The following is a 14,935-nucleotide window of genomic DNA, read 5'->3' as shown; positions in this document are numbered from 1 at the left end:
ATATATAGAGCTACAGAGTGTGTGACTCATTTAGCATCCCAGATGGCTTACCTGCAGGAAAAACACACTGCGGTATATTCATGGGAGCTTTAAAAGCCATTTTAAAATCAGTCAATCAATAAATATGTATTGGGTATCTACTGCGTGCAATACACTATGCCAGAAGCTTTAGAAGACTCAAAGGAGAAACTCAGGAAGTGTCCAACATTGTATTCTCCCAAATTTCTGAGATCTTATGAAATCTGTCCCAGGAAATTTTCTCCTAAGAAACTTAGAGTTTCTTAGAAGGCAACTTTCTAGGTGATTCTGAGAATTCTTTCTCTCTAGGAAGGAATATAAAGATAGTAGGCCAAAATGCTATTAATAAAAAACAAACAAACAAAAAAAACACCTACATGTATTCTAAGTAAGGCAATATAGAAATGTCTACTTTACAAAATAATTTACACTGTTTAATCAAGATACGAAGAAAGTGTGTCTGTGAACAGTTCTACCAGGAAACGAAGAATAAGTCTTTATGTTAGTAGTAGCATATAGTGGTAGAATTGCAAATACTGTACTATTAAAGAAAACTAACCATTGAACTTTTCTCTTATTTGATTAGGAAATTGTTTTTCAAATACTGCAGATGATCATTTGGTGAAGGAGTGTGCTAAGTCTTACTCTTTTTATCTGGATGCTCAGTTGAAGAGTGGCAGTCCTTCTCTTGCTAAGCCTTGTCCCCAGGCTGCTAGTTCTTACTAGCCCGTCTTACTTTATACTTCTTGAATGTATTCCTCTGGCTGAGCTGTTTCTACATGGTAAAAGCCATAAGAAAATTAAAAACAAAAGTAGATATTAGTGTCTACTATTCCTGAAATATATTCTACAATGATGGTTAGGCTGGGCCAAGAAAAAAATCAGGATAGAATTTAGAGAGTAGATACAAAAAGAGAGAGAGACATATGGCCTTAAGATATGAGGCACAGCAGGAAAAAAGATAAATTTAAGGGAAGACAAGAGTCAGAGAACAAAGGGATCGATTAACAACAGATACTTCAGAACCGAAAGGTGGGAAGAGAAGAAAACAAAATCGAAAAGATAGATGTAAAGACTAGTGATGGTTAAAGATAGCTTGGTATCTAAGAAGTGATAGAAAGTTGGGGAAGGAAAAAAATAGCTAAATATAAAATGGTTGAGAAAGAAAGAAAAGGAAGGACGATAAGAAAGAAAATGATAATAAAGGTAAAAAGAGAAAGAGGTAGTGGAAGAAAAAAATGCCCAAAGAGAATATTAACTAGGAAAAAAAACCAACAGCACTGACAAAGACCAACACAAGAAAAAAATGTACAATCATCAGAATTATACTGACATAGATCTCCATACATAAAATGGAAAGTGTCTTGCAAAACCAGAGAATTTTGCAAGTATGGAACTTTGAGAGAAAAAAGAAGAGTCAGCAAGCAAAGGGAAACTAACCCTGACAAGCGGCCTCCAAGTTTCAAGGTGGTGGTAGTCATAGCGTCCCTGCCTTTTTTTTTTTTTTTTTAAAGGTCTGCAATAATAGTGACAGTTCTGGATCTAGTGACTTCCAGAAGCCCAACCTGATCTGCATCACCTGGGGCAATACTCCTATGGCTGGAATAGGGGAAAAATTAAGGATCACCAGGAGGGTCAGATACTTAATCAGATCTTGGGGGAAAAAGTTGGGGAACCACTAGAGAATATCGGATATAGAATATCAGTTATTTTCCTTCCCCAAAGGAATACTTGGTTGAGAGAATCCCTAGGCCTGAAGTAGTATGCAGTCTGGCACCTGGTTTTGTGAATTGGTCCCTACTTGAAGGGAATCAAATGTAGTGTGTTCATCTGCATTAAGTGGGTCTACATTTATACTCTGAAACTGGGCCCCAGTAGGTAATCCAGGCAATGAGTTAGGAATTTCAGTAGGCATCATTGGATCCCCATCGAATGAGCCTTTCCTTCCAATGCTAGATGGAGTTCCAGTGCTGGAAGAGTGATACTTTGCTAATTTGGAGCCAAAGCATGCTAACTGTAGGATGCTAGATGGCCTTTGTTGTTGTCTTTCACCCTCACTTCCTTGCACTTCTCTTTGGCTTCCTTCTGGCTTGGGGCCTTCATCGGCTGTACCAATAACAAGCTGCTCAGGAATAAGGTCAACAGTCTTTTCATTAAGCTGGCTGCCTTCAAATATTTGGTCCAAAACATTGTTTCCATCTCCTCCAAGGTCACCTTTGAGACAAGGTGTATTCTTCGAATGAAGGGAACTGGCTTCGGGAAAGGGCATACTTTCCCTTTGGTCTGGTTGATTCTTTATAGAACATGGTATGTTTCTCCTGAGAGTGGACACGTCATTTCTAAAAGGATTTGGGTTTTGACTTTCTCCAGGCAGTCCTTTCTCTGAACTGTTTCTTTGACTAGGTAGGATGCTTGCTGGGGAGATGGTATGTCTTACATGACTATCTTTTGTATACACAGGACTGATGTCTCGGTCCTCCCCTGGTGCAAGACCAAAGGATGGAGTGTAGCCTTGCAGAGCAAGAAGATTGTCCTTGAGCCCCATGGAGCCACCAGCACAGCAAGGGCTTCTATGGCTTAGATGAAATAAATGTGCTTCTTTTTGAGCTGCTGGGTAACTTGGAGGAATTAAGTCCTGGAAAGCCAAATGTTCTCCCTCTGGTGAATTTAATCTAGTAATCTGCATGCCATAATTCAAATTCTCACCTTCACGCCATGTTGGATTTTTCTGAAGCCCAGCTGGGGAGTTACTAAAATAGGGCTGATTCTCTTTCTGGTGTGGTGGCCTAGCAGGGGCTTTGTGTAAATTTGTTGGCTGGTCCCCAAAATTTCCGTTAAAATATGGCCTTCTTTCTTCTTGCCCTTGGGCTTGTATCCTTTGGTCCCAGGAGTTCCAAGAAGGAAGCAGAGTGCTTTCTTCTTGTCCAATAGCACTATTCGCATAATAGCCCCTGTTCTCCGCAGGCAGTGGTACAGTGGGAACTGTGTTATATGATAGAAAATTCTCATCTGGGTTCCAGGGGTAATATTCACCATAAGGAAAATCTTCCGTGGGTTTCAACGGATTATCTAAGGAATAGGGAAGGTATTCCTTTGGTTGATTTGAGGTGTAATGCTCACCTTCATAGTGCCTAACCGTTGGGTCTTCTTTAAAGCTTGACTCCTCTACACCCCATCTTCTTTGTCCTGGGAAAGATTCATCTCCAGTTGGATCCATTGGGTCCTCTTCATTGTAAGGGACTGTCTCTTTCGGGTCTGGAGTATTCGTGGGGTATAGTGGATTTTTGGGCTGCCCCACAGTATTGGGAGAATCATCTCTCTCATCCCATGTATTGCTTCTGAGGTATGGTGAGTTTTCCCTGGGATCATAGGGGTTATAGTAAGGGTAGTACATACCTCCTCTAGAACTGCGTGAAGGATGAGGTAAATGTTCCTCCTGCCTCCCAGGATCTTCCTTAAAAGGTGGAGAGATTTCTTGGCGGTTCCAAGTGTTTCTTCCAGCAGGAAAATGTTCCCTTGCAGGGGAAGGGATTTCCTCAGGGTATACAGACTGATGTGTACTGTGCTTTAATTCTGGTTGATTCGTTTCTGATTCATATGGGATCCTTCTTGGCTCTACAATAATCCCTTTGGGCAAATTCTGGCTTTGGGTTTGTCCATCAGAATTTGGGGCTCTTCTGGAATCTCCTCTTGGGTAATAAGAGTTTTCACGTTGATCAATAGAATTCAAATTTGGGATTAGCCTGTTACCCTCAGGGTGAGGCAGTTTATAGTTTAATTTATTAACTTCGTAGTCTTGAGAGTTTCTCCAGGGGCCAGTTGGATCCCTTGTAGGAATGACTATTCTTTCTTTTTGACCTAGTGGCTTCTCTCTTGGATTTTGGATTTTTTCACTGGGGCTAACAGTACCATGTTTGGAACCCAAAGGGACAATGTTGGTTCCCATCAGATGGTTTTGTGGCCTCTGAGGCTTTCTCCTGAAATTTGCTGGATTTCCTGCATGACTGGGAGAATTGCCTCTTGCAGTAGAAGCATAAGGTTTGCGATAAATTGGGTTTCCTGGACGAACTGTCTGTCTGTCTTCCAAAGCAAAGGAGTTCCACCGAGGACCTCTCTGGACTTGTTGATTTCGGTAAAAAGGCCCGTTCTGTCCATGCCCCATGGCGGTACCAGTGGGACGCCATTGTCTTCCCACAGGAAAACTTTGGAGGTTAGGATTTGGGTAATTTTCACGAATATTTGGCTGACTGGGACCCCAGGGGATTTGACTTCTTTGTGCCCCCCGACCTGATACATTAACTGCAGGTGGTGGGATGGCCCCGTTTTGAGCTGTAGGGCCGCTCACAGTGTTTGGCCCATGGGTGCTATTTCCTGTTGGGCTGGTGTCATTTCCACCCTGATTCCCTCCTGGACTGGGTGCATTTGGTTGGGTGGAATTAGTCTCAGAAACTGTTGAATTAGACGAGGGTTCAGTGGCTGGCTTCTCTGTTTTAGGAGGGTCTTCTTCTTCTTTGGGTTTTTCAAAATCTTGTTCAAACATTTCTTCTGAATAATAAGGAGGACGACCCCCAAATCCATGATATCCAAAATATCCAAAGTAAGGATTCTGTAGGAAGAAGATGGACATTGATAATTACTCTTTGTTTCTCACAACAGTGTTGTTTGGAATTTTAAAATGTGATAGGGAAATCTTATCAGCTATGTGCTTTTTGAACTTTCTGACCGTTATGTCTCTGCTTTCTCTTCCTCGGCCTGAATTCTAAATCTGAGATTTTTTTTTAGGGTTCCATCTTCCACTCTCCTCATTTTTCTGTTCTCATTTTACACGTCTGCTTTAAGCAATCTATTGCGGAACAATTCTTTCAGGATAGAATCATGCCAGTAACTCCCAAAGCCATAACTCTGGCCCATGGCATTCTCTCTTGAGGTTGAGACAGCGAGACTGCTTCCCTGAAGATCTCTTGAGTACCTCCAACTGCATGTACCCAGACAAATATAAAATGAGAGAGTGAAGCAGATACCCAGGCAGTTAGCATAGGCATCAAGAAATCCGTATTCCATCTCTTGGGGACATTGTCTGATTTCCTGCATGATGTCAGGGACATCTCCTTACCCATCTGTTTCATCATCTCCACCTACAAATAAATCTCCTTCTCCAATATTCTATATCTGAGCAGCATTCACCACTATCTGTCCAGCTTCCTGAGTTTCTGCTCTTTCCTTTATTTCCCCCAGAAAATTAATGACCAAGTCCTATAAAATCTAAGCTTTCATCCTCCTCCTTTTGTCCCCTTCTCCTTTATCCCTAATACACCTGAACTATTGTAATAGTTTTCTCATTGGTTACTATGGATGTAATTTTACTTTCCTTTAATCTTGCCTTTCCATTGTCATCAGTGGAGCAGTGATTGCCAGGGGCTTGGGGGACAGGGAAATGGGGAGTTACTAATCAATAGGCATAGGATCTCAGTTAAGCAAGATGAATAAGCTCTAGAGATTAGAACATTGTACCTATAGTCAACTCTGTATTATCTACTTCAAAATTTAAGAGGGTAGATCTCATGTTAAGTGTTTTTACCACAGTAAATAAAGTAAAAAAAAAAAAATAATGATAATAGAGCTACTACTAGTTCTTTGAGTACTCTATTCTCTTTATGCTTAAGTGCCTTTACACATGGCTTATAATGAAACTTCTCACCTACACATTTATCCCTCATGGTAAACTTGACTCATCCTCAGGACTCAGCTTGAATACTCCCTTCTCTTTCCTGACTTCCATGAATTAAGCTCTACTTCCAGGTCTTGACAGCAACATATACTTCTGCTATAACAATTATCCCACTGAATTTCGATTGCCTAATTTCCTAGGATTCTCCCATGTGAAGTTTTTGAATGAAAATATTCTTCCCATCTTTGTTTCCTCAGTATCTAGCATGGAGAGAAGTGCTTAATAAATTTTTGTTTAATAAGTGATGTGATCATCATGAGCTCCGTCAGTATGTTTGTTAGACAGTTGTATGGCATTTAGGTCATTTAGCTTTTCTTTGAAAAATACAATTTAGAGAAAAAGTATTTTAAATATTTATTTGTAGGTGGAGATGATGAAACAGATGGGTAAGGAGATGTCCCTGATCATGCAGGAAATCAGACAATGTCCCCAAGAGATGGAATACGGATTTCTTGATGCCTATGCTAACTGCCTGGGTATCTGCTTCACTCTCTCATGTTATATTTGTGAAAATTTGAAGGTGCATACCAGTTTTGAAGGTGCATACACTTATCTGACTCATTTTTATTTGGGATTATTTCACAATGGTATTTTTGAAAGCACCTTATTTATTGTAGGCCATTACTAACATAGTCATTTTCAATGTCATTGTTTTAACCTCTCCCCTAATTCCCCCCTTCCCCCCCGCCCACCTCCAAGCTATCAGCTTTCCACATTTCACTGAGGACATATCACTTATCTAAGGAAAAAAGAGGAAATAAACTCCAGGGGTGGGGTGCTTTGCCACCATCACATAATGACTTTTTGATGACACAGTGCTAGAATATTTTAACAGTATATCATTCTGTGACATGCAGTTGGCTCTTCTCCTAGTGTGGTGTTGTAAAAAAGTCATTGGACAGGGTGTCAGAAGACTTGGGTTCTGGGTCCAGTTTATCCACTAACTCAGTGAAATTGAATAGTAATTTATCTATTGTGGGTTTCAAAATTTGTACAGTGAGGGAATTAAATGATTACTTAATCCTCTTCAGGGAATAAGATAGGTGGGTGAGGAGATGTCTCTGATATCATGCAGGGGTCTAAGGTGGTTTTACTTCCTTCTTTGTTTCCTAATTGCTCCATTACTGTCCAAGGTCCAGCATCAAACTAGAGCAAGGGTTATTAGGTTAGCTTTCTTTGAGAGAGAGGGAGAGACAGGGGTGTGGGAAATGAGGGAGGGAGAGAGATTTCAATACATATAGAGGAGAAATGATGTATCATATTTATTTTATTTTTGGTACTAGCTTGATTTGTTGTACTTTTTCCCCTTTATATCAATGGGTGCTTAAGGTCAGGTTCATATGCTGGATTTTAACTTTCTTAATGGGCAGGGATCAAAAAAGCATAAACTAAAAGATTGTAATCCCTAATGGGAGAATGTACCTTTACTTGTACTTACCCCACCTTCTTCATTGCTCGCTGGTGGACGTCCATAACCTGGTGGTACCCTCTGAAAGGTGAAAAACAAAATGAACACAAGAGAAAGCCACTTTCTGTACTGCCATTTGTTTGTAAGACTCAAGGTGTTGTAAAATAGTTTGTGTCAGGGATTGGATGTAAACACTGTTAGCTTTAACTTTTGAGTCATTAGCTCTCATGATTCAACTATTAATAATTATAGTTATAATCCATCAGTGAATACTGGTAAATACAAAGGCTTCACCTGAATCTGAGTTCATCCTACTCAAAATATCACCTCCTAGAGATCACTCTGCCCCACTGCCTCCAACACACACACACACACACACACACACACACACACACACACGAGAGAGAGATAGAGATAGAGATAGAGATAGAGAGAGAGAGAGAGAGAGAGAGAGAGAGAGAAATGGAAGGACAGACAGACTTGAGTGCTATTAGGGTCCAAACATCCATATTAGAACATGTAATAATGGGGATTAAACAATGATGTTGTTTTTAGAATGTCTACTTCACATTTAGGGTGACACATTGACAATCCTTTCTGGATTATGACTATAATATTTTTATTTGACCAAAGTTTATTTTCCTAATCAAATCTGGAGGCTGAATTTCTACTCAGGGAAATGTTTAGAAAAGCAGTTCAACTCTCACGGACCCCTAAGGAGTTCTATGTAGACGAGATTAATAGCTACTTCAGCATGAGAATCATACTCATTTGCTTTTTAAATATTTACTGATACTGCTTTGGTTTCCTTAGTTCAGTATGGCCAGAAAAAGAAAGTAACTCTTTTAAGTTTAAAAAAAAATAGTAAGAAACTCTTAATTCTTGAAACGAATTGTCCTTTGTTAATAAGAAGTCTTTTTGGTTGTAGAGTCATAGACAAGAAAAACCAATGCCACAGCTGAATCAAGAGTCATCAGGTACTTCATGTTGTTTTTGTTACTTTAATAGCAACTGGTCTTTCATATTTCTTAAGTTCAAATTGTTTATTTTGAAATTTGTATTCTTAATGCTTATAATGCAATTTCAATAGTATGTTTCATTTTAGTGATTTTAAACTTTAAAGATTCTTATAAATATTATTTTGCAATATTTCTTATAACAAAATATCTGTGGCTAGAAATAATAAGATATGATAGAAAGATCTTTGTTTAATCATAATTTATCTTATGATTTTGAAATTCCATTTTGTCCCAATTTCCCAGTTACATTAAATGATGATAATCTTTGTGTTTTCTAATCTCTTGAGGAAGTGGGGACTGTTTATGAAATAATACAACCCTTTAAAATTAATTCATTAACTAAGTTATGAGTAGTTTGGTGATTTAGCCTGTGTTCATGTCACCAATTTGTCTGAGTGAAAAATTCACATGAAAAATTCACTTAAAAAATTCTTTTTTTCCTGTAGTGATCACTGATATGATGATTTGTTTTACACTCTGATTGGCATATAGCATTCCGTTTAGAGTGTATGAACTCATATTATTTTGAGATATAACATGCTAATATTATTTTTCACTTCTAGTGTAAAGAAGAAAAACTCACGTGCGGAACTTGCCATGGTGGCTGTTGATAAGGAAAAAGCCCATTGCCAAATGGTGAGAATGCCTAGAGAGAAAGAAGAAATTACAGTGATGTAGAAGTGAGGAGAATAAATAAAAAATGAAGCAAACCTATTAATACAATTTGAAACTTGGGAGTCTAAATCTCTTTTTTCATTAAACTGTGATTTTTTATTTTAAGGCAGAGATGATAATGATATTAATTAGTATTAGTATTATTGAACACTTATGTTCTAGGTACTGTGCTGAGCATTTTATACTGGTAAACTCATTTAGTCTTCAAGTAACCATAGAAGATATTAATATTATTATTCCCATTTCACTTAAGATTCTGAAGTTCAGAGAAGTTAGTTATTTGCCTCAAATCACATAGTTGGTAAATGACTGAAGCCAAGATTCAAATCAAGGAGTGTCTTTTCATTCAATTTTGCATTCTCTACATCTATAATAGTGTCTGATAGTAAATGCTAATTGACTAAAAGACAGTATTTTAGAAGTTCCACACTAGATGGGATTTCGAGAAACCATTTGCACATTTTCATGTTTTAAGTTAGGACTATACTTGTGCCATCCACCCAGAAGTGCTGGGAGCAGTGTTACTTTTCATAGCGATATTTTAGGTCCTCATGCCATAGGTCTTGGAAGGGACTTAGAGATCATTTCGTTTACCCGTTGAAAACCTGGAATCTGGAAAGTCGAAGCGACTTGCTTAAGATCATACAACTAACAGGGCTGAGGGTAGAACTTGAATCTCTGTTCTATGATTCTTCCATTAGTGCTCAGATTATTACACTACGTTGCCTCTATTTTTAAAGAAGCTTCCCAAGACAAGAGTTTTGGGTACTTTTTAATTAAACAAAGACTAGGTTTATCTTACCAGGCAGTTTTAAATAGGTGGTGACAACATCACCTTGGAAGAAAGTGTCAAAACTAAAGATTCTATTTTGTACTTAGCAATACCCATATTGAGGAGTACTGGAAGTTTGTATGTGGAGGTAGCATGGCCCTCCAAATCTCTCTGAGGCCATATGACTCTGGTTTGGAATTTTGCTGGGCAAGTCTCACCTGAGGTGTCTGGGCTTCCTCTTGGGGCTGAGTTGGGGCAGGTGTTGGCTGCTTTAAAGGCCGCTTTGGTGATGGCTTTTTTGGTTGAAGTTGGTTGGGTTTCTGGCTCTCTGGGGCTTGATCAGTCTTGCTCTGGTGTTTACGTGCTGAGGGAGATGAGGGTTTCCATGGGTGCCCTGTATTGAGTGGTGGCGGTGGCCACATGGGCATCTGATACTGCGGGAAAAGCTGAGGGAGTTGCAAACCATTTCCATACAAGGATCCCAGTTGTGCCAACTGCAAGGGTAGTAAATAACAGTAAAATTACATGAGGGCTGAGATTCTGGCTATCTCCACTCTGTGTCAGTCTCTAAAACTCAGCCATGGATCTTAAAAATCCTGTAGAACTTAATAATGGAAATTCTAAGGTCTTTAGCTAGTATTTCTTTAAATGTTCTTACAGAAATAAATTTCAATCTTCTAGAAAACCAACCAAACAAACCAAGTGAAATGCGGAATTGGGAGAGAAATGTCGTTTTACAGATCTGGCTGATGACTTTCTAACCTTGAAACCCTGACTCAGGTTAAAAGTGCTCAAGTCCAGTTATAGAGGAGTTGATGTGACATTTATAACTCCTATGACTTTTCACAGGCTGGACAAGGAGAAAAAAAAGTAAAAAGAAAGAAAGTGTGAGTTAAAAAAAAAAAAGAGAGAATAAAAATTTGTGTGTGTTAGCATCCTTAAAGGTACCCGTGCTTCTTAATTACAGGTAAATCCTCATTAATTCCATTTTCATTATTAGAATCACCACAATTACAAGGTTGCCAGGAAGGCTAAAGTAATTATTGTCTGAAAATTCTAATTTATAAGTTGACTTGTTACAACATTAGTTTCCATTTAAATTCTCTCTGGTTTAACCCTAGTCTCTATCTCCAATCTTCATTAATCAAATTGCTACTTTGCCTTGCTGTCTATTGGATGATATACATACAATACAGTGCAAATGCCATGTGGACTGATGGAAAGTGAAATTGCAAATCTTGTATTAAGATGCAGTATTTCATGACAATTAAGTTGGTGAAAATTTCAAATCACAGGCAAAGTCACTAAAACCAAGAATGAGTTTAAAAGAGTTGAGCCAATCAGTACTTGAAGAAAATTGACAATGATGATCATTTCAGGTGAGGGGCTTCAAAAGAGAATGACTTCAATGAAAAGAATTAAAAGAAAATTGATGAAGTCCTTGATTTCTCACTCAAATCCTTTTCATGATCATGTCACAAAAGTCAAAAGTGACATGTAGTTTTATTATATTACCATACAATTTTGTCAGAAAAATTACGCCAAAAGACCCAACTGATACTTGATTCATTTTTGCTTTTAAGAATTAGCACATAGTGGTAAGTATAACCTAAATTTATATAAGTATAACTGAAATGAGTCATGTAAAAGATATAAATAAAATAAAAACATAATTTTAGTGTTATCTTTCAAAACAATTCAAATAAAAGTTATGTGCACCCCCTGGAATTGACTATGCTATTTTTTGGTTCTCATTATTTGTGAATATATTTTGTGTGATCTTTTCCTAGAACCAATTTCTCTTGGAATTTAAGAACTCTCATAATTAATAAATGATTTTGATTTGCATGACAGAACAGTAGTAATGAATAAAAAGAAAATTTGGCATAAGGGGAGTGGTGAAATAATTTTTCCCCCTTGAAACTGTTATAATGATTATATTGTAATTAAAACATGTGGATAGCTATTGGTGTCTTTATTAGCTAAGACAAACCTTATAATGTAATTATCTGTATAAAACAAATAAAAAGATCACCAGAAATAACATAAAGTGGAACTTACATGTGGGGAGTTCATAAAGTTGAATTGACTGTACGGCATCATCTGTGACCAAAGGAATCCATTAATGTGGCACAAAGTGAAAAATTGTTATTCAGTTAATACACAAATTATAAGAAATTATAAGAAATAAGTTGAATTTCTGAATTTAAAGTATGATAGTTATAAAGTCTTTTACTAATTATGCATAAATTAAGTATGTAATTAACAAAACTTCTATAGAACTTTAATTTTTAACTCAGAATGTTTTTTGAGAAGAATCAATATAAAATAGTAGAGAATAAAAATCTTGTCTTCTTTGAGGTCATTGAATGTTCTACTCTATCTTTTGTATTTCAGAATTTGAGAATGTGATAATTCTATGAAAAGATGGTTCTCCTTTCTGATATGTAATAAATTTGGCTAATGATCCTGCATATGAGTCATGTAAAAGGTATTTATGCGCTTACGTGTCTCCATTTTAATAACCTTTGGTACAATGTCTACTTTTGCTAGCTTCAACACAGCAAAAAAACTAACATTAACTATACTTCAACAAATTCACATTTACCTTGAAAAAGAATGTTGAAATACATAGGTAGGATGCTGCTGGGGAATTACTACTTTGCCTTGATTTGAGGGGTTAAGTCATTCAAATCTCCCTTCCTCTACCTCTTTCATAAGAAATTTTGTATATCAGAAAGTTTGCCAATATTATCTCTTTTTTTTATGTACTCTGAGAAGAGGGTTCTAGAAAACCTCCCCAGAGACTAAACATACATACCTCTTCACTGTTACTGCTAAATCCAGGCATTCGGGGCATTTGCATCTGGAAGTGAGAATTTGGGCGACAAATTCAGAACACCAATTGAAATAAGCCCAATAAGTATCTTCAAGCTATGCAATAATAGAACACACAAAGAAGTCCTAAATTAAAAAAAAAAAAATACTCACTGGCATAGCAATGGAATTACCAAGCAGACCTAGAAAGATCAGGAGAATCTTCATTTTTCCATTTGGTACCTGGAATACAAAACTGGATTTTATTTTTGGATTGTGAAATAACTATGCTTAGGGCACTCTGCACTTATTTAGTCACTAGCTCATCTGTCTGTCAGGGAGAGTGCAGCAATAGACAGTGATAGGGGCCTCTGCTGCCATTGTTATTTTATGTTAAGAAACTATCATATAGTTATTACCTGGTGCTATTGTAAGAGGCAAAAAGGTCAGAATTAAAAAGGAAAGATAAAAGAGAGAGAGGGAAAGAGACAGAGAGAGAAAGAGATACAGAGAGAGAGAGAGACAGACAGACAGAATGACAGAAGATGAAGACATTGATGCTTGAGAAGATGAAAGGTGGTTCATAGCACTGGAATGTGAAAATTAGGAATTTACTAAAAAAAATGAATATTGAAAATTTTGCATTTCCAGTTGCTAGGCTGGTTTACAAAGGCATAGTATGTCTGACTATATTCATTGTTCAGAATAATCTCAGTTTCAATAAGGGCATACTCCAAAATCAGTACTTTGAGTTACTTTCTAAGATGCCATAGATAACATTCCATTACGTAAAGGCTAAATGAGCTGGACTATCTTAGAATCCTGTCCTTTTCTTCTTTCCTCTATTATTGTTGTTATTATTATTTTATCTTTTAAAAAGTCACTTCTGCTCAAGGGCTGGTCATAGAAATAGGAAAACATAAGCAAAACTATGAATTCATCTGTTTATTAGATACTTAGATTAAACATATATAGAGAAAGATTTAAACTATAGATTTATATATAAAGTTTGGAGATTGTTTTCATAGATTTCATTTATCATACTCTAGTTAATTCTGCAAGATTTGTATAATTAAGACATGTATTTACATCTTTTTATAAGGTTCAGTCTGAAGCATTTCCTTGGGTAATTCCTTAAGAAAACTCTGTTCTACTTACATGTTCACTAAGAGGAAAATAAAGGTTTAAATCAATGATTTATTTTCATGGTGTATCAGATAAAACATAATTCCTAGCATAGGAACCAGTATATAGATAGCAGTGCTTTTTCAGCCCTTTTGTTCTTTCTTCCTCTTTCTAATCATGAAATGCATCTAGTAGTGATTTGAGGCAATGCTTACCCTTCTGCTTGCTTCCCAAAAGAGCAATATAATGAAAATACACATCAGCATTTTTCTAAATTGTAAGTAGTCAATTACTTTTTATATATCAGAGAATTGGGAGAGTGTAATTAAACAAAAGAAACAGCAATATGTAAATGCCTTTTTTCCTAATTAAAGATTTTCAGAATTATAACATTGTAAAGAATTAAAAATAACAACTGAAACTAGTGTGTTTATTATAGGCTACAGTAACATGAGAAAGCTAATAAAAAGAATATTGGTGAATGCTTCCCTCACTCCCCCCCAAATCTACATCTAAGATTTTGGAGAACTTTTGGATGTTTAATTTCTCTTTGCTTAATTATCCATTTAATCTCTATAGTAGCTGTCATTGAGATTCTTGATGTTACACACTCTTGTAGGAAGGTGTCATCTTTTATTTTGCAAAAATAAAATGCCACTCTATCTTTTGTGAAATTAATATATTATGTTGGTTGACTTTTAAGATTCCTTCTATCTCTAAAAGTTCATGAAAGTCTATGAATAGTAATTTATTTATTTTTGAGCTGAAAATAACTCTTGTAATGATTGCCTGTGTAAGTTCTTACTTCTTCTATCCCAGCTATGAATTCAGATGCTCTTTGTTTCTTCTGACATATTTAAATAGTGTTCTATCCTCTCAAGTGTATTTCTGATTATTAGTTTGATATGTAACCTGTATATATTAGGAAGGAAAAAATGAATGAAAATACTCACCAGGTTATCTAGCTTAGAAGAAGAGGCTCCATGCCTGCACTGAAGCAGCAACATTTTTTCACCAAAATTTTCATAAGCCTTTAAGAAAAATATAGATATGGCATGAGAACAACAAATAGAGAAATGAAACAAATATTTTAAACAAATAGCAAAGCTTCTGCTCTATGGCAGCATATCTCATGTTAATTATTTTATCTAATCATACCTTTCTTTACTAGAGGGCTTTCAAAGTAATTCTTAATCTTTTGTTGCTTTAAGGGTAGGATGAAAGCTAAATTGGAGAGAAAATGACCTGGGCCCTGTATTTTGATATACTTCTAGTGCAGAGTTGACGAAACTTGACTGCTCTATGAGGAAATGTACAAAAGCGCCGTATTAAATGAGATCTAGGTAGGTTGGAAGAAAACTTATAAGAAAAGC

General features: G+C 36.7%; 1 protein-coding gene across 1 annotated transcript; it reads right to left on the bottom strand.

Annotated features, from left to right (window-relative positions):
* Positions 1-1,765: 1,765 nt before the first annotated feature.
* Positions 1,766-14,569, bottom strand: ENAM (enamelin). Its single transcript, XM_006917281.1, has 8 exons — positions 14,516-14,569; positions 12,612-12,680; positions 12,442-12,486; positions 11,682-11,723; positions 9,839-10,114; positions 8,757-8,819; positions 7,185-7,235; positions 1,766-4,624 (listed from the first exon to the last, which is right to left on the bottom strand). The coding sequence occupies exons 1-8, from the start codon at positions 14,567-14,569 to the stop codon at positions 1,766-1,768; spliced, it is 3,459 nt and encodes a 1,152-aa protein (XP_006917343.1).
* Positions 14,570-14,935: the final 366 nt, after the last annotated feature.

The sequence above is a fragment of the Pteropus alecto genome, unplaced genomic scaffold, assembly GCF_000325575.1.
Source record: "Pteropus alecto unplaced genomic scaffold, ASM32557v1 scaffold237, whole genome shotgun sequence".
NCBI classification, from domain to species: Eukaryota; Metazoa; Chordata; class Mammalia; order Chiroptera; family Pteropodidae; genus Pteropus; species Pteropus alecto.
This window is presented reverse-complemented; position numbering and strand designations above follow the sequence as displayed.